This window comes from Acanthisitta chloris, unplaced genomic scaffold (assembly GCF_000695815.1).
Source record: "Acanthisitta chloris isolate BGI_N310 unplaced genomic scaffold, ASM69581v1 scaffold15521, whole genome shotgun sequence".
Lineage (NCBI taxonomy): Eukaryota > Metazoa > Chordata > Aves > Passeriformes > Acanthisittidae > Acanthisitta > Acanthisitta chloris.
Genome location: NW_008654466.1, coordinates 18,549 through 39,004, shown reverse-complemented (window position 1 = coordinate 39,004; position 20,456 = coordinate 18,549). Strand labels below are relative to the sequence as shown.

The following is a 20,456-nucleotide window of genomic DNA, read 5'->3' as shown; positions in this document are numbered from 1 at the left end:
CATTCCTGGCTGTCCTTGGTTGTGCCCCTGGTAATGAAACAAACATCCTCAATTTCTTACTTTAAACCTACCCTCATTGGTTATAATCTGGGGTGTTGGTGGGTTTTGGTGAGTTTGTTTGGTGTGGTTTTTCTTGGTTGTTTTAAGCATCTGCAACTGAATTAATACATTAAAATATGTGGGGTCCAGAAAAAAAATGGGCTAAGAGCTGTATAGTGTAGCTCTAGCCAGTCCTCTGTAGATGGAGGTAACTCTGAACAGTGCAGGCAGTCCACAGGTTCTCATTTTTATTTACCAGAATTTAAGAGTATTTTTAACACTTACTTGACATTCCTATTTTTCTCCTGAAGGTCATTAAGGCGTTGCAGAGAGTGGACAACATAGTAGGGATGCTGATGGATGGTCTAAAGCAAATGAATTTGCATAAATGCGTGAACATTATTTTTGTATCAGATCATGGTAAATTTCATTTTATAAAATATATGGTAACTTTGAAGAACTGCTTTCATAAAGTAACATTCTGAGTCTATGCTTGTATGTTTCTGGCAAGGTTAACAAAGAAGCTATACCTATATAATATGTTTTATATTATCAAGCTGGTATAAGAGATAATCAGACTATTTTATATGTGGAGGAAGAGGTGGAGGACATAAATAATTTGATATTTTAGGCCTAATTCCTTTTGTGACCATTACCAGATGATAAAAGAAATAGGATAAAAAATGTGAACTGTAAAAAAGAGATTTGATTTTATTCTCTTTTAACTACACTACACAGCAACAGTTTGTGAATTGCTGAAGAACTGAATTTACAAGCTATATCTTCCTTTCAGTTATCAGTTCTGTTATCTGTTATTAGAAGGCTGTGAATGCAAGACTTTGATTTATTTCTTTAATAGCTTTTCTGTATATCTGGAATTATTTCTAGAATAAATTACGTATTTTACCATTTCTTTCCTACTTCTTTTCCCAACAAACAAAATATAGGCATGCTTTCATGCAGCACAAAATTGACTTGAAAAACTCATTGTCACAGGGAATGATCCAAACCAAATATCTATACAGGTTTAAAAATATTTATCAAATTAATGAATGGCAAACATGTCAAGGATTATTAAGAGTTCAAATGCAATGAGCAACTTGAAGTCCCTTTGACTTCTGGAAACTGATTAGGAACACTGGGAGGAAGATCAGTCCATAATGCTGTGCATATTGGGTATTTCTCTAGACACGTTGCTGAACATTATTAGTTAGGATAATGGGCTAAAATAATATTTGATCTGACCCTTATGACTATTCTTAGGCTTATAAGATTTCTTTTCCCTTCAGAGAAGAAAATTAGTCTATTCAATTGGAGAGTCATTCTCAGCTGAGGAAATGGCTGATTGTGTTTATCTGTGTGTAGTATTTTTCTTCTATACCTGAGTATTGTGGTCTCCTTGGATCAGATGTCAAGGGTTTGCTGATAAAAAGACCAGAGAAATTACATTTTTGACTTCTACAACTAAGTTACTTGTCTCTTTAGCAAGGCTAATCTACATTGATATTTCCTTTTTAAAATAAAATTTATTTCCTTTTGCAGGGATGGAAGCAGGGAGCTGCAGAAGAACAGTGTATCTGAACAACTATCTGGACAATGTTCAAGATTTCATAGTTGTACCTGGTCCTGCAGCTCGCCTAAGACCTAATAATGTTCCAGATGAGTATTTCTCTTGTATGTAATTGCTAAACTGACTTTTGTTATTTGGCTATATGTTGTTGTACTTTATAAATACAAATTTAAGCTCCACATATTCCATTAGTAAACTTGTGTGAATGTCAACTAGGGACAACCTGGCTGATGGAGAGGAGATATGAAGTAGTGCAGCTGTGTTTTTAGACACCATTTGTCTTTGAAAAGCTGAAATTGTATTTGAATCCTACAGATTGCTTTCATGGGCTGTCTCAGTGACCAGTAGCAAATGCTCCTGCCTTGTGAAAGGCATTCCTTTGAATGTGATCATTGGTGCTCAAGGCAGTCCAAAACTTCTCCCCTCATGTCTCACCTCATTTCTTGATTTACCAGTTTTTGTATAAATTTGCTATATTTCTGTGTCAGAGGAATATTGGATGTTATCATCATTTACATATTATTTTAAGTCTTACAATGCATTTCCTAGTTGGAAAAAAATGGCCTAAAGGTCTGACAGCAATTGAGTAAACTGCAAATACACATAAATAATAAAGCTAAATAAAAATCAATGAATGCTTACAACTTGGATTCATAAACTTTCATAATGTGAACATTTCATGCCTGCAGTTTTTGGTACCTTTTAATGTTGAATGCAGGAGTTACCTTCATATTTCATAATATTTTTTGGGGTAAGCTTTTTTTTTTCTGTCTAGGTTATTGTTTTCTGTGCCCTTTAAAACTTCTAGGCCTCAACCCCAGTGACTTAAAGTCATGTTTATTTCACTGCTTGATGCTGTTCTAAACTATTTTAAATGTTTACTTGGAGAATGTGGAATCAAATGCAGTTCCAGGTTCTTCCTAGAGAAACAAGTTCAGGAATAAGAAAAGTGGAGTATCTCCTGCTTTTGACACCTGCATGTTTTTAATGAAGTAGCATAGCTGGTTTTGTAGAACTTTATACACCTCTGCAGGAATTATTAATGCTTCTCTTGCCAGGGTAATCCTTTATGTCAAGTGTTGGATATCAGACTCAGGAGAGAGTAACTGTGTGAAAATGTAATGGGCCTGTGTTATACAAAATGTCAAACTACATGATGTAATGGTTCCTTTCAGCTCGAGTCTGAGCATCTGAACCTTAGCCAGCTTGTATTTGGCTATCTTTCTAAGGATGCTTGCCAGATAAAACTGCTGTCCTGATAGTTGCATTTGTTTCTTTTTCTTTACAAGTTTATTAGCAAGCAGGAAAAATCCAGCCTGATTAACACAGCATTTAGTTGCCTTTTTTTGAAAACTTACTTCTTGGATTATTTTTCTAACCATGAATAATATAGTTTAACATTTAACATTTTAACTAGTAGTATTAACTGAAGTTTAACTAATATAGTTTAGCATTTCAAGCTGTACATAAGTAAGCAACTAAATTTGTAAAAAAAAAAAAAAAACCAACCGAAAACTAAACCTAAAATTTTTCAAAGCAATAAGTTGACAGTTTAGTGATAATTTTGCTCTATGTGGTTTCCATTCTGGAAAAATAATTTCTTATGCCCAGATTTTTTTTGAAACTAAGCTAATTATGTTACGTGATGGAAGTGCTTTCATTTTACATCTGATTTTTTTTTTTAACTTAGGTGACTAATACTTACATATGATTCTTCCAGTTAATTATGAAGGCATTGTCAGAAACCTCACAGTAAGTGTTCTCTTATCTGTTGTTTTAGCTTAATTTCTACTGACATTTACAGATATTTTATAGCACCAGCTGATTGCTGGAGTACTTACATAGCATCTGGACTTTGAATCAATGACTTTCCATAAACTGTTTGATTAACAACAATAGCAAAAATACCTCCAATAAGGGAAGGTCAATGTTGAATAAGGTGACATATGATTGTTGGGTTGTGCTAAGGCTTACTGTTCATTTATTTTCACTAACTGTATCATGTTGCTCTTCAAACTGGAGAACTTGTGTATCTGGACCGTACTAGCTGAGTGCCACGTCAGTGTAAAGCTCAGCTCCAATGCCAGACATGCATAAGATTTTCTTGCTCACACCTTTTTGATAAGCAGCTTTGAGAGAGGATATTGAATTATTTTTTTGTCACTTCCGGTTTAATGAATTTGCTTCTCTGCTCCTGTCCCTGGTTTCTGTTCTCCTCATCCTTGCCCTGCAATCCAGTTGTCTCTCATTTATGCAGACACTGCTGTTGGTGAGAGCTATGTAGTTTCACTATTCACTGACTTAACTACTCCAAAATTCCAACATTACAGTAGAGATTTTGTTTTATTTTTGTGTTTTGGTGGGGGATTTTTTGTTTGTTTGGGTTTCTTTTTCCTTTGTAAATCAGTAATGGATTGTAGTTGATGTAAAAAAATATTTTTGTCCCTGAATGACTAATCTAAAAACCCTTTAAATTACTATTATCTTCTGTATTACAGAGCTGTAGAATAATTGCACTGGATAGTCCCCTACCACTTGTGTATCATGATGTTCATGTCTTAGTGTAATTCTTTATTAATTCTAAGAAGTATTGTTTAGTTCTGTGTAAGTGTAGGGTGTAAGAATAAAAGTGAGTTATGTCCATAATCCAGTATAGATCTTCTTCTAATAACTCTTGAATACAAAACAAGTCAGTATTTGCTATTTAAGTATTCATTCATATTTATGTCCCAGGCTGTGTGACTCCAAACCTGATGGAGTCATATTGTTCTTACTGGAAGTTATTGCAGACCCTTTGCAATTGATGTGCTTTATAAGAATTGTGAATGACATAGGCAAATTTTGGTGAAATTACATTTTATGTTTTCATTTCAATATTTCAGTGCGTAGAACCAAATCAACCTTTCAAAGCTTATATGAAACAGTTGCTACCCAAGCGTTTCCATTATTCCTATAACGACCGGATTGAACCGCTGCACTTTTATTTAGACTCCCAGTGGCAGCTTGGTCGGTAAGTTGCAGTTCTCAGTACTAGGTTATGCAACAAATTCTTTTTTTTTTTATAGCTTTTCTCTTTCAGATGTTTAGAGTTCAGTGATAGCTATTGGAGTGTGATATTCTTGTTAATCATAGCAAAGGGACATTTCAAAGAGAATGCATGCTTATCTCTATAGGTTTTGCTGGCCCAAGGAGGCTTAATTCTAAACTGGCAGCTATAGATATTCTCCCCGCTGGGTATGCTGGTAGTGAAGGTCAGAAACTAAGGTCCCCATTGTCAGATACTTGAGCACACCTTGTCATGCTTAAGGTATTTCCAAAGGGAGTCAATGAAAGCAAAGCATGTAAATAATTACATGGTTGAATCAATTTTGTGAGCGATCCACTGGCATGCATTGAACTTACTGAGTCTACCATTGTTAATTACCTTACATGTTTTGACAAAAGAGTTTACAACTCCCAGAATAGTGTTATGTCCTGTCATAATATAATTTTGAACACCTCTATGATACTTAAGGACTTTCATCATGAAAGAGCTTTTCAGTCCATGTCACCAATAAGTCTTGTTGTATAACACCATAAACATGTGCAAATTGTGCTAATCAGGTTTGGGTTACTAGACTGTATAAGTTTAAATAAAATGTGGACCCAGCATAGGTTGGAGGTTTGTTATTTATTAAACTGTAAGATGCCCAGTTGAATGCTCTAAATTACATTAGGGTTTCTAATTAAAATAATCAAAACCAACAAAAAATCTACTTATGTAAAGTACTGTACAATTTGGTTACCCAAATGACGGTGAAGTGAAAATCTGTTATCCTGGGAAGAAATATTTTGTTCATGTGTCATCTGCTATCTGACTTTAAATGACTCTTATGGACACATGAGAATTCCAAAGGGATAACATTTGCAGAGAAAACAACTGTTGTTCTGATTTTAAAGGTATTATCTTCCAGTGCTATAAAGACTTCTTATTCCCTATGGACAGTCCTCTAAGAATCTTTTAAATAGAGAAGTAAACAAGGCATCACTGAATGTACTTTATATTGATACAATTTGTGAAGTGTGAGTTATATAAACTGTGTATTTTTAACAGAAAGCCACTTGAGATTAAAAGCTGCACAGGTGGATTCCATGGCTCAGACAATCGCTTCCCCAATATGCAGGTGAGACTTAAACTTATGTTAGCTCTTCTTTTTAGCTCCTTTTATTTCTGGATATCGTGTTTGGTGGGTGTTAAGATTATTTTTCAGAAGATCTGTGACATTATTCCACCTGCAATTAAAGAAATCAAACATTTGTAGGATTGATACTGTGATGTGCTGGGTAACCTACAGAGGGTGGGATTCCATTGTTGTAAGAGTTGGTCAAAAACCAGCAGGACTTACCCCAAAGATTTCACTGCGCCAGTAAGAGTGTAAAGTTATGTCAAGTTGGTTTTTTGTAACATTAAAAGCAGGAAAAGGGAAAACTTATCAAATCCTCAAATACAAAAATTGCAGATCTTAAGAGAATTCAGACTGTAAGGGACCTCGGGAGGTCTCTAGTTCTGTCTTCAACTCAAAACAGAGTCAGCTCTGAGATCAAACCAGGTTACTCAGACCTTTATGCAGTTGTGCCTTTGAAGCTGCCAAGGGCAGAGGCTCCACAACTTCTAACCAACCCATTCCACTTGCTGACTGTCCTGGTGTAAAAACATGTCAGACAGAGCCTTTCTCATTTCAGTTTGCCCATTGTCTCTCTGCCTCTTGCTGAGTAGCATTGAAAAGCATGGTTCTATTCTCTTTATGACCTTGTTGTATGTACTGGGGGATGGCTTCTAGTTCTGCCTGAAACAGTGTCTTCTCCATGCTGAACAGGCCCTGTTCATCTTTGCAGGGCAAGGACTTAAGCCTCCAGCCACCTTGGGGTCCTTCCCCTGAACTTGAGATGATTGTTCATTGATGTCATTCTTATGTTGGACATGCTGTGTCCTGATATGGCCTAAAGAACTGCTGGGTAGAAAGGGATAATCCCTTCACTCAACCTGCTAGTTGAGCTTCTGTTTGTACTGGACAGGGTGCTCTTGGCTACCTCTGCTGCCAAGGTGTGCTGCTGGCTCATGTTTGCCTTGCCGTCCAGTGTCACTCAGGCCTTTGCACAGAACGTTGTTCCTTAGCCAGCTAGTCCCCTGGACTGTAAAGCCTAGTTCCTTCTTGATTTCTGGGCTGCCTAAGAACAGAAGTAACAGGCTTAAACTGCAATAAAGAAGAGTTGATTTGGTTATGAGAACTTTTTTAAAAGTCATTTATGAGTACATTAGTTTGCCCCGGAAATCTGTGAACTTTCACAACAGGCATTAGATACTAGGAATTGTTACAATGGATATGTGAAAACACATCTATAAAGAGAGAAAATTATTGAAAACAAGTTTTATGAGAGGACCTACATAGTCCATGTGACACAGATTTTTCTTAAAAGCCTTAGTTTTTTCATGCACTGTAGAATTTTATAGTGTTGGCATCAAACTTTTTAAAAAACTGTTAGACAAAAAGTGTTAGTTTGTACTGGTTTAACCCTCCAGGCCAACTCTCCTTCCCCTATTGGACAATGGAAAACCTGTGGATATTGTGTCTAGTAATGAGTCACAGCCAGCAGGCCAGTGATGCCAAATGCATTCTCTCTCTCTATGCTACAGTTTAACTGTAAATTTTGTTCAGTGGGTTGACTTTATTCAAACTTTTTGCCAACAGGTCTTAAAACAGGTATAATTGATCCTTTTTATGACTGACATTTTAACAGCATAAATTTCATCTTCAGTAATTACCAAAATCAACAGAAAGGAGGTTGCATGTCCCTACCTCATCTGGTTCAAATTTGGCTTGTTGAGTAAATTATTAGCCTACAGATTTCAGTATCAACAGTTGCAGAATGACACCCTGTGTTTTGCTTTAATCTTAAAACCAGAAGCTAGAGTTGAGTTTTCAGCCTCTATTTTTGCCACACAGCTATGTGGGACAATTACATTGTTTGCAAAGAGTGAGGAGATTTTACTCAGGAAGATGCTATAGAGTATAAAGCATCCGTCACTCATTCAGTATCTTGATACCACACATGGGTAAAATCTGTTTCACTTCATTAAAAATAAGGTGATTATCTCAGGATAAGTTTGAAAACATTTTTTGGCTGCAGTTGAGTTTAAGCATTTGTTGCTCTTGCCTCCTTTTACTTATTTCCTCAACAAACTCTGCTGTATGCTGGTGTAAACTTTGCATAGCTGCAGTGTCAAGTAGGTTGGGGAATTGAAGCAGAAGGAAAAGAGTCAGCAGGGGAAAAAAAAGGCTTTTTGAGCTGGCTGCATTCCTGGATCAGGTCCAGTACAGCTTGGGAATTGGTGGAAGAAGAAAGAACAGCTGCAAGCCAAGTGTGGAAGCCTACGATCTTGCCATTGCTTAAACCACTTAAAGTATTGCTACCAAGGGATGTTTTTATAGCCTTAAGTTAAAAGCTTCCAAATTGTTTACAGGACATGAAATGTGGTAGTTATTTTGGGTCAACATTTCCATTAAGTCTCTTAAAGCATTTAAGAAAATAGCTTTAATTTCTTCAAAAGCAGAGAAGAGCAAGGGACTTCATAAATGGCTAAAGGCAACAATGAGACGGAGTTGAGTTTCCTAATACTCTTTTACTACTTTTTAAAAATTATTCTTATACATATACTTTTTTTAACAAAAAACATAGTTTTGACTTGATCCATACTATGTTGGTAAAGTGAATCATAGAATCATAGAATCATGACATAGAATAAAGACTAAGTTCTTGGAAGAAAATTCCCTGTGAGTATGAAGATATTTTCCATTTCAACTTGTCTTAAAGAGAATTCCACTGTATTTTTCTCTGTAAATCGTAGGCTATCTTTATTGGTTTTGGACCAGGATTCAAGTTTGGTACTCAAGTCGATCCCTTTGAAAACATTGAAGTATATAATTTAATGTGTGGTAAGTACAATTGATGGGGTTATCTTTGTTCAGTAAAATATAATATCTTTTGGGTGTGGTAAATTGTCTAGTAACAGGTTTTTAAGTGTCTTAAAAATTTGTCCTTAGGACTTGTTGATTTTCTCAAATAAAAAGCTGTTTGTTTTTCTGAGAAAGGTCCATCCCTAAATGACTAACAGCTATTTAGGATCTACTGGTCAGGCCATCTTGTACATGTCTTTTCCAGTGGTCACTCTGTTTATTCCTCTGGGTGCTCCAGAGCTTGCACTTTGACTCATCACTACTACAACTGGCTGCTTTACTATGTCTCTACCATCAAGAAAGGATATTTCTCTCTCATATCTAACTAGAGGCTTTATCAGATTAATCACTCAGGTGACATTATTCAGGCAGAACCATAAATAACAAGCATAGTAATAGGTATGGGTGCAGCTGCCAGGCAGCTCAGTCACCCCCTCTGCTTTTTATGCACTTGAATGGTTCCTTGGATTTTGGCATGTGTTTTCTTATTTGTTTCTTGCCTTTACCATATTTTTAATTTTAGTTGCTTAATATAAGTAGGTTTTTAATTCAAATAAAATTTATTTGTTTAGTTGTTTCATATAGTAAACTCTCTCCCAGATTGCTCATTTACATGTCACTTGTTCAATTTACGTATTGTATCTTTTAATATTAGGTTTGGATGTTTTCCTGTCCATTTTTGTCTGTTACCACAGGTGTTGCAAATATGGTGGGTTTTTGGTCATTTGATGGACTGTAACTGTTTTGCTAGTCTGTAGTCCCATTGCTTTGGAGTCTCACTCCAGAGCTAGTTGTCTCTGCAATAATCAGGTTTCCAGTTTCTCCCCTCTCTGTGGTGTCACTCTAGAATTCATGATTGATTGCTGTTCTGTGCTGTCTGCTTCTGTATCTGAGGATTGCAGACAATCCACTCCATATACAGATATTCTTCACTTTATTTTCTTATATCATGCAGACCACACTGCACCAGAGAAGTGGTTTCTTTCTGAAAACTAGATGCCTTGCAGCCCCCTTTCCCTCCTCCCCTCTCTTCAAACACAGTGTTACTGTGACTCCTTGTCCCTTTGTGCCTTCTTCATTCTGTAATTCATGGTTTCTTTAAAAGTCTATCACTAGATCTACCACTCATTTATTCCCCTTGAGGTCTTCACCTGTTTTACATTATTTCTTGCCTGCTTCTCTCTCTAGCTAGAACCTATGTGGCATGTGTGAGAAATGAAATATTATCAAAGGGTTTGATCCAGAAAATACTTAATGGGAGCACTCCAAATGCTTGACATCGTGGTGATATTCAAGCATATCACATTTAAACCATGTATTCAAATTCTTTGTGGAATAGGAAACAGGATGCATGTCTACCTCAGCCTTCTATGCTCTGCTGCCTTCTCATGTCAGGGTAGATCTCAAAATACTTTCTTGTGCCCCCAGAACTGTTCTGTATATGCTGTGTGGGAGGGATAGAGTCCTTACTGTCATCACAGTGAAGTGAGTTCAGCGAGAGATCTGATGTTTTAAGTGCATTCATTGAGGTCTAGATTTCTTCCATCCTGTACAGAAAGAATTAGGAGAATAGGATGTATAAAATCCATCATGTTATCTGAAAGTCAGATATAATTGAGGTGACTTAATTTTACAAGAAGACAATACCATCCTCAGCCCCAGCTAAGAACATGTGGTCCGTTTAAAAGTGGTTACATTGCTTTCCCTTTTGGGTGTTAGAGCAGCAAGCAGTGCAACTTTATTGACTCATACGCACTTGTAAGCACAATACAGTTAGCAGTGTATTTCTCTTCTTATTATCACTTGAATTTTGTCATAGATTTGCTTGATCTGAAACCAGCCCCAAACAATGGAACTCATGGACGCCTAAACCACCTCTTAAGGAACCCTGTTTACACCCCCCACCATCCCAAAGAAACAAGCCATCCTTCTGAGTGCTCTGTGGTGGGACAAAGAGCCTTTTCAGTGAGCCTTGGCTGCTCCTGCAGGACAGAGGTAAGTATTGACACAGTTCAAGTTGTGGAGGCAGAAGTCTGTGTTGTATTCAGAGTGAAACTCTGCATTCTCCAGATAGTTTCACAGTCCCTTACTATAGGTTTCAAAATCAAATCTTGCTTGGGGTTAGTGTATGCTAGCCTGTATTTGTGTATTAATTTGTGCAGTTGGCTTATGGAAAGTCACATTCAGCTCTGAAGAGCCTGGAAAAATGCCACAAAAGCTTTGATGGGGAAAGCATTCATTTCTGGCTTGCTTGGCTTAATTGTGTTGAAGTTTCTCTTCTGTGAATGTTCTGTTTGGGCTGTGGTTTTCAAGGCTGTAGATTTGCTTGTGGCAAACCCAATTTGTTCCTGCAAATTCCCTGTAGCTGCTCTCCCAGTACATGTCAATGCATTCTGTATAGGTATAACTTGCAAGACAGATGTTACATTCAGTACTTTAACTGTAGTACCGACTGAAAATATGCTTTGTAGAATCTCACTGCTTTTGCTTTATAATTATAGGGCTTGCCAATAAGGGATTTTCATCTGCGTTTAAATCTCACTGAAACAGAAGGTAAGAGCTTTAGATAATAATGTAAAATTTAAAAATCTAATCAAAATAATAATTACTAGACAGCAAGCATTTTATATTTTTAAACTTCTGAGCAATTCTGAAGTAATTGATGTAAAAATTTTTTGAAAAACTTGCTGGAACTATAGTCCTGCCTAGAGAATTTGGGGATGCCCCATCCCTGGAAATGTTGATGGCCAGGTTGGATGGGACTTTGAGCAACCTGGTCTAGTGGAAAGTGTCTCTGCCCTTGACAGGGTGTTGGGCTGGATGATCTTTACGGTTTCTTCCAACACAAACCATTTTATGATTCTGAGGTTTTTGAATACTGAACCATTTGTTCTCCAATAAATGTGTATCCTTATGTGTGTGTCTTTATGGCATATGTGTTTTCTTGTACTTTTGATTTTTCTAGCATTGAAGTAATGAGTGTTCCAGAATAGGAAGCAAAAGTGGTGTATGGAAAAGTACCTGATAAGAAATCAGTGCAAATACTGATATCATAATGGCAGCATACTTTTAAGGTAGCATAAGGAGTATTTCACATGGTTGAGTTGTTTATGTGGTCTTAAGCTTCTTTTACTACTCTTCCTTTATTTCCATTCTTTGAAATGCCATGTTTGAGCTACAGTTTGTGAGGCTGTAGATGTGCTCATGACTCATAAACAAAATAAACTATTTTGAGCGTGAAGCAGGTAAAACAGTAAGTAAATCATGAAAACAGTAAGTCAAAATGGAATGCAGCCCTTGGTGCTAATGCCTTAAAGATGAAATCAGGAAGATTAGGCTGTCAGAAAAAGAAATAGGCTGATAGAGATCTTGCCTCATATGCATGTGTGCTCATGAAGCCTTGGGGGGTTTATGCAAATAAACTATATTTGGTAACACCTCACTGTAGCTCACTATTACAAACTGGACATAGATGCCAGTTACAGGCAGGATCCAGTCAGTGCTTGCTGCTTATTCAGGGCTGATCTAAGGCTTCTGTTGATTTGCGTAGTTTGTCCTGGAACAAAGAGTTGATATCATTTTCTTTAATGTTTTCCACTGAGGACAGGACATAATTTTAAAATGTGTCTCAGAACCCTTTAAAAATGTCTTTCAGTATTGTAACACTCACGAGAGGAACAAAATGAAACCCAGTTAGAAAGATATGATGTGCCTTCCCTTAAGTGGAAAGTGCAAGTGGTTTCATGGATTATCAGTGAGACCTGGTTTATACTGCACTTTGTAGCAGTAATTTTGTTATGAATTGTATTAATTAAGCACTAATTAGATATAAAAAGCATTATCACAGGTGAAAGAATTCTAGTAACCAGACTAGAAGTTCCTTAAGAATATTTAGAGTTTTAGTTACCTCAGTTTGTATATTCTCTCACTGATTGTCATGACTTGACAGCCTGTAAGACCAAGAAGATCTTAACTGCATTTCTAGTTTTATGGAAAAAAAAGCCACTTGTTTTTCCCTCATGGACACAGAAACAACTATCATAATCTTGATTTTGTTGTTGTTGTTGTTGTGAAATGTCTGTGGAAAAAAACCTGCAGCATTCATTGCTCAATTTCTTTCCCCATTTAAAACAGTGGCCTTGTCATTGTAGTTGTATTGTGGGTGGTAGGGACCTATTTAATGGAAAATATACTTTAACACACTCTTTATAATTCTAGCCATGTAATGACTGAAAATACTTGCATTTTCAAAGGTGAAGTTGTATTTCTGTTAGTTCAAAATATTTCCATGATGTGCTAGTTTTCCTCAGTTTTTATTTTACTTCAGGGTACCCTAAACTCGAAAACCTTATTTCTATTTGTTTACACTTGTCAAAAAAATTAAATATTCAGTGTTTTGATGAAATTGAAGCCTACCTTAGGGGTTAAAAACTGAAAATTTCTACTGACATTTGACTGCAGCAGATGATTGCAAGAGCACATGTTTCTTGTGACTCTGTTTTGTTACTTCTTTGGGGTTTTTTACTATAAGGTAAATGGTATTGACTCTAAAGTAATTCTACTGCTAACTCAGCTTTACTTTTCAGCTTCTGTCTAATGACTTACCCACTTACCCACTTCCTACAGTTTTTCTTCTGACAGTTTTAAAAGACAGGTTTCACTCTTCTTTTCGATGCAGTAGTTGTCAATAAACTGACAATGCCTTAGGTAAGGGTCCACCAAAACTCCTGTGCAGCATCATACAGAAAACATTTGGATATATCTTTCTCTGTATACAAACTTTAAAAATACGTGGCCCATGAGAGACAGGGATAAGGAAGGTTTTGTGACTATCACACTCATGATAAAGTGAGTCCTTGCACATCTTAAAATCCAGCCAGTAGTTCACTGTTGTTTATTTAGATCTGTGTATTAAATATTTGTATTAAATATTGCTTTCACGTACGACTTTGTGGTTTCTAGTAAAATAGTAATTTCAAATTGCCACAATTGGTTAATTGGTTACTCTCCCATCTAAATGTTACATAGGAGCAGATCCCACATTATATATTTAAATTGAAACACAAAGTCAACAAAGACTTTAACTTTGCAACTTAGGTTCAGCTTTTTTTTTTTTTTTTGCCTTTGGAAAAATGTTTTGGTTTAAATGTCAGTTTAACTTGGGTGGGATAGGCTTAAATGATTGCTGTATAGTGGCTTTGCCACTTAATTTATTGCCTTAGCATAGAAGCTATGTCTTTGATACAAGAATGAAAATTTTTTGTTCCATTACTGTGACTTTTTGGCAATAGAAAATTAAGGCAACCTTAGGTGGATAAAAGAGGAAGATACTTAACAGCCAATGTTGATTGAAAAGTAGTACACTCTATTTCTGTTGCAGTTAAGAAGACAGAGAAACTTGCCTTACCCTACGGACGGCCCAGGGTTCTGCAGAAGAAACACAATTACTGCCTCCTTTACCATTACCGCTATGTGAGTGGATACAGCAAGGATTACAGGATGTCTCTGTGGAGTGCATACACTGTTAGCAAAGACGTAAGTGTATGAAGAAAGTTAGAAGCAACCTTGAAAAGTAAAAAGCTTGAATGTCAGTATATTGGATTTGTGTGCCCAGGTTTTGTAGTGGGATGGGTGGCGCCACAGAAGTGGCTTCTGTGAGAAGCTGACAGAAGCTTCCCCCACATCAAGCAGAGCCAATGTCAGTTGGCTCCAGGACAGGCCCACCATTGGCCAAGGCTGAGCCCATCAGAACTGGTAGTAACACCTCTGTGATAACATGTTTAAGAAAAAAAAAAAAGGTTACCATGCAGATATGACTGTGGTCAGAGAAGAGGACTGAGAATGTGAGAGGAACAACTATGCAAATGCCAAGGTCAGTGAAGAAGGAGGGGGAGGAGGTGCTCCAGGCACCAGAGCTGAGATTCCCCTGCAGCCCACGGTAAAGACCATGGTGAAGCAGCTGTACTCCTGCAGCCCATAGAGGTTAATGTGGGTGCAGATCCACCTGCAGCCCATGGAGGAGACCCACACCAGAGCAGGTGGATGCCCAAAAGGAAGCTATGACTCCATGGGAAACCTGTGCTGGAGCTGCAGTTCTGTTCAATTTATTTCCAAAATGTGCGAAGTGGATGGGAGGGCTTGTTTTCCACTGACAGAACAGGAACAATTCTTGCATCTTAATTCAGTCCCTTCACACCATTAAAGGCAGTTGCAGCTAAATATTTAGAGTTCTGCATTCCCTCATACCAAGAGAATTACTGGATGTGAGCTTTTTAAGAATGATACTTTCTTGTTTAATAGGACAAATGGGTTTCTGGTACAGAAGATACCTCCAGCTGTTTACACAGAGATGTTCGTATTTCACAGAATCATAACCAAACATGTCTGCTCTACAACAATCATCCTCGCCTAACTTACGGATTCCTTACTCCTCCAAGTAAGTGCGTTGTCTTCACTGTGTAGCATGTCTGATTTAAATAATATGTAACATAGCAGGTGTAGTCTTCTGTATTTGTTCTTGATAACTAATCATAGTATGAAGAAGTAGTTGCTGAATTGTTGCAGTTCACTTCAGCATATGAGAAAGAAAAACATTTTGGGCACTTCAGTACATCCTGAAAGTTTTGAAACTTATCAGGTTTCTACAGCAGCACCTCATAGAAGAAACTGAGAGGAACATGTAAACATTGAGTAAAACCAGGCAAGCTGGTAAATTGCAAATTCACTTTGTATATAGCAGGTATTAGAGCTACCCACAGTAAAGTTTAGAGATGTTTTATTAATTAAAAATCTACCTTTATTTTCTATTTGAAATACACTGTTGTGTGCCATATGTGGTCTCTAGTGTCGCAATTCAGCATTGGTCTGAAGAACATAGCTCTGATTCCCAAATGTATTGCAAAATACTTAGCTGTTTATAAGTGGATAAATTGTTTGTGAACTGTTGCTGACCTGATTTGGAAGGATTTTATGTTGACTTTACTGCACAGAGTATCAAGTAGTAGGTTATTCAAACATTCACATCAGACATCATTTGCCAAGTTCCAATAGAGCTCCTGTCTTTAGCCCTAGGGTCTCTAGTCAGGACAAGTTTGTCTGATACTCATGAGTTTTATTCCCTTCCCCACACTTCAGAAACCTGATATTTTAAATCTCACATAAATTTGCCAGCTGAATATCTAACAAGTGCAATTGCTGCTGCACTGTGATTATTTATTTTGTATGGAATCCAGCATGTACTGAAGTCAGCACTTAGACTCATGTCAGTTTTTTTTGAAAGCGAAGTTAGGTCAGCTCTACCTTCATGTTATTATACTGATCTTTAAAAGCATGAAAATGCAAGTTTAAAGTAATAAATCCAATTAATTAATTGCCTGATTTTGGTTTAGATTTTATGACAGATGCAAAGAAACCTCACTATGATGCTTTGCTTACCAGTAACATCGTACCAATGTATCCTGCATTTAAAGGTATTTTATTTGGATGCATATTTTGTGTGCACAGTTGAATATAAGAAATACTGATGATTTTTTGCTTGTTTCCAAACCATTAAAATGAACCCTGGTTCAGCTGCCTCTGCAAAATAAGACCTCCTGTGACTGCATACCTCAATGAAAAGTTCCTTGAAGTAGGATTTTCACTCTTGTGAAAAAGGTCTGCTATTGTGAGCTAATGATTCCTAATCAACTGGCTCATTACATAGGATAATAATATGTGTCTCTATTTAATTTCTGACATTTTTGTTTGCATTTTCCTACATACCTCAGCAGGGGTTTGTACCAAATTTATTCCAGAGAATCTAGATACCCTACATAATTATGTGAGTTAAATTAGTTTCCAGTTTAGGAATGTCTTGTAAATTTACATTAGGTTCCATGCAGAAATCTATGGTCTCAGTCATTAAGGAAACAGGAAAATATTCGTGTCTGTAGTAGAAGTTATGAAGATCTGAGCTTTCCTGAGTGAGGGGGAACATGGAATGGTTGGCTGGGGAAGTTCAAGCATATTCCTGGTGAAAAGAAGGCTAACCAGGGCACTTCCTCTGGACAAAAGAGATGTTCTGTTTTGTAATGGAATGCTGGTCAACTCTTAACTGTAATTAAAAATATTCTATTGGTAAAATACTTACCAGCTCATAGGTGTGGGGTGTACAAGCTAACCAGGCTAATTTGAAAGTGGGGCAAGACACAGGCAGGCATGGCCTTCTCTGGCTTTTCCTCCTTTAGCCTCTCCATGATTTAGTTTCCAAGGAAAGAAACCCAAGGGAACAGCATCACTATACCTCTATCAGGTTTGTGGTTGGGATGACTGTCAAAGTACAGTGCCTGGAGATACTGCAGTGCATGCTGTTGCTCAGATGCAACCTTTAAAAATAGTGAATATCTGTATAATTTATTATTTTCATAGCTTATCATGTCTGTTTATGCTCCACTGTGAATACTCTGCAGAGTTGTGTTAACAGCTTCTATCTTGGCGATTGTTTCCCACTCCCATGACTGTGTTTCAGTGTTATGGAACTACTTTCATCAACACCTGCTACCTGAATATGCTGCAGCTAGGAGTGGTATCAATGTAGTCAGTGGTCCTGTGTTTGATTACAACTCTGATGGGCTCTATGATACTCTGGAAGAGGTGAAAAGGTGAGAACCTTTCACATTCTAATACTTTGTTTCTTTCCTCCGTTAGTGGTCTGAAAGTAATTATGATCCTTGTGATGAAGGAAAGTATTTTTTGGAGATGAGCCCTTGGCAGGTCATATAAGTTCAGAGACAGACAAATGGCCAAGAAAGAATGTTAAAGAATATTGCTAGCCCAAACACTTAGGACATTGCCATTGCATCTAGGAAAGGACAAGGCAAGGGCTTGTCCCATATGGCTTAGTTGACACTTCCTGAGTTGGCAGTGTTCCACAAGTTGTGTATAAATACCCTAGTTAGCAAAACTGATTCAAGCCAGCAGGCAGGTGGTTTTCTAGGCTCAGGCTGAACTCTCAATCTACTTTGGATTTGTACACATTTTTACGATAAATTTATTTCGGATAAATTTTACACATTTTTATGGGTTTGCTCCAACCCTAGCAGTGTTCAAAGCTAGGTTGGATGAGGCCTTAAGCAACCCGGTCTAGTGGGGAGATGTTCATGTGCCATGGCAGGGGGGTTGGCACTAGATGATCTGTAAGGTCCATTCCAACCCCTAAAATTCTATGATAAATCAGTTTGTTGTAATACCTCATCAAACTTATTACTTAAATCAGCATACAAGCCAAACTTGATTTACAAAATAGTAAACTGGAAAGACCTAAGCTTTCTTTGGACAAAATAGACAGATTGCTAAAATTGCTATGTCAGAATACAGCCAATTGCTGTCATTTGTTCTGTGTGCAAGTGTGATTTGGTGGATTTACAGAAAGATCTTTTATATTTTAGACATCCTGGTAATTCAGAAGTTCTCATTCCAACCCATTTCTTCATTGTGCTGACTAGTTGTAAAAATACTTCTGAAACTCCTGTGGAGTGTGAAGGGTCTCTAGATGTCTTGTCTTTTGTTTTACCTCACAGAGAAGACAACAGTGAAAGCTGTGCAGTAAGTAGTCTGTTCAGTCCTAATAAACATCTGAAGTGAGGCTTGAGCTTGTTTTACTTGGGTGGTATCAGTGATTAACTAGTTAAAGCCTGTAAAAATTGTCCAGTCTATCATGATCATCTTGAGAGAGTAGAATATTTTTTGTAAACAGAATATATAGTTATATACGTATAGCTAGCAGGATGGAGTCAGAGTATGCTGAGACCATCAATGTGATACATGCATAGACTTCTGTAGGGCAATTACTCAGTCAACAGCTGAGAAGGATGAAGAGCTTCTAGGAGAAGTCACCCACAATGAAAGGTCAGTGCTAAGGGCAAATGCTTTGCAAGGAAAAGACATGTTCCTGTAGTGTGTTGGTTGCTTCTAGATTAGGTACCTTGGCATTGTGATAGGAATGCACATAGCTACACTCCATGTAAACCAGAAAAAAGTGTGGAAAGTGTATAGACCTATCCTGCCACAAAGAATTACTGAAGTCACTGCCTAAGTCAGGCACAGCTCTCAAATAGTTTATAGAGATGGTGAATAGATGATGAACTTCACCTGCTGTTCCCCACTGATGCAGCTACAAGTTCTGTATACTTGAAGAAGTAACAGGAAGTGCTAAATTCAGACAATTCTAACAATTTATAATCCAGCACTCTTTGTTAGATGTTTGCAAGAGTTATTGCTTTCTGTCTTTAGAAAACATCAAAATGCCTTTTGTTAATTGACTAGATGTATGTCAGGAAGAAAAGTTTTACAACTCTTTTTTTTTCCCCTCCTCTGTCCCAATAGGATGGCAAGTCTGAGTCCATGTGGGTTGAAGAGAGAATGAAGTTTCATACAGCTCGGATCAGAGATATAGAATTGCTTACTGGACTCAGCTTTTATCAAGACAGAAAACAGCCAGTATCTGAGATTTTACAGTTAAAAACCTATTTGCCAGCTTTTGAGACGGCCTGATTTTTCCTACAGAATGTTGTTATCCATTTCACAACTGATTTGTAAATAGACTGTTTTTAATTAATGAAAACATTTTTTTAAAATAAGCTGGAACATTTATTGAGAACTCTTGACCAAAATGCCAGTAGGGAGGAAAGTGGGTGCCATATTTGTATCTCAGGGACTCCTGATGGACTACACTTGTGACACAGGATGGCAGCTCCTGTCATTCCCATTTGAATGTGGTAGTACCATGTCCATTATGATGCTAACAGCATTTGGTCATCACAGTCTGAGACACGAACAAAAATGTTATCTTTGATATGCACTGGAGAGGAAGAAGTTGATAAAGCATATGTTATGATCAATATTCTACTTTAAAATTACAGATCATTAGCGAATACAGTTCTGGGAAAGAACTACATTCTTGGTGACCATTGAAATCTAAATAGCAGCATTTCTCACTCCAGTTTTCCTTGAAGTGTGAATTACCGAAGCATTGAGCTTTGGGTCTCATAAAATAATGCAGTTATGGTGCAAGAAGCTATTCTGAGGTTAGTAAGACCAATAACTAAAACTTCCCCAACACGGAAAAGGTGCCTGGCTACAGGAATTCTGTGGGAATGGGAAGGTTTGGCGTGTTGCTGCTCTCTGGTGGCTCCAACATGGATGGAGAATTTGATGCACAATTTGCATGTTGTACATGCACCCTCTGAACGAGTAGGTTCAGGATGCATCAAGTCACCTGTAAATGAGAAGAAATTAATTCAGGAATATCTCTGAGCTCCCAGAAATAACTATCTTACTTCAAACGAAACTTAGATTTGATCAAAAGATTTTGCTTTATTGAAGCAAAGATATGTTTCTCAGTTTGGTGCATGATTTTGTCAGCTGTGGTTTTGAAATCCCATTTTCGTCAAAAAAGGTAATTTTGCACTAAGACTCCTGCCCATTGTTAGGCTGGTAAGATGATCTTCTCTAAGGGCACATCTCATCAGTATAGTTCAATTGTTGATTGGCAGCAAATGACCAGATTCTAGATGCATCTGTAGGTCCTAGTGCTATGTCATCCAAATTCCAGCTGTCCTAAGTTACCCATCATGAATGCAGATGCTGCCAGATTGAAATTCTGGAGAAGCACAAAAGAGGTTTTTTTGGAAGCTTTCAGAGTACACAAACAGCTGCTACAGACACTCAGGAGTAGGAACTCCCTCCTTTTCCAGTATACATGCTATCACCTTTGTAATTCCTCCCACCCTCTAAAGCTGATGGCCAAAAATTGGCTCTGTTATGTATAAAACTTGGCATAGTCAATTACACATTTATGTTCTTCTCATTTAAAA

At 37.3% G+C, this 20,456-nt stretch overlaps 1 protein-coding gene across 1 annotated transcript in view; it reads left to right on the top strand.

Annotated features, from left to right (window-relative positions):
• The window catches only part of ENPP1 (ectonucleotide pyrophosphatase/phosphodiesterase 1), a gene marked incomplete at its 5' end in the record, with an annotated part of 35,590 nt that extends 16,456 nt beyond the window's left edge, over nucleotides 1-19,134 (top strand). The window contains 14 exons of the mRNA XM_009083538.1: nucleotides 351-459; nucleotides 1,582-1,713; nucleotides 3,330-3,361; nucleotides 4,492-4,619; nucleotides 5,703-5,772; nucleotides 8,496-8,583; nucleotides 10,424-10,599; nucleotides 11,106-11,157; nucleotides 13,997-14,139; nucleotides 14,905-15,040; nucleotides 15,993-16,073; nucleotides 17,111-17,243; nucleotides 18,030-18,186; nucleotides 18,967-19,134. Of these exons, the coding sequence (XP_009081786.1) occupies nucleotides 351-459; nucleotides 1,582-1,713; nucleotides 3,330-3,361; nucleotides 4,492-4,619; nucleotides 5,703-5,772; nucleotides 8,496-8,583; nucleotides 10,424-10,599; nucleotides 11,106-11,157; nucleotides 13,997-14,139; nucleotides 14,905-15,040; nucleotides 15,993-16,073; nucleotides 17,111-17,243; nucleotides 18,030-18,186; nucleotides 18,967-19,134 (1,605 nt within the window). The remainder of the gene's footprint in view (nucleotides 1-350; nucleotides 460-1,581; nucleotides 1,714-3,329; nucleotides 3,362-4,491; nucleotides 4,620-5,702; nucleotides 5,773-8,495; nucleotides 8,584-10,423; nucleotides 10,600-11,105; nucleotides 11,158-13,996; nucleotides 14,140-14,904; nucleotides 15,041-15,992; nucleotides 16,074-17,110; nucleotides 17,244-18,029; nucleotides 18,187-18,966) is intronic.
• Between the last annotated feature and the right edge of the window lie 1,322 nt (nucleotides 19,135-20,456).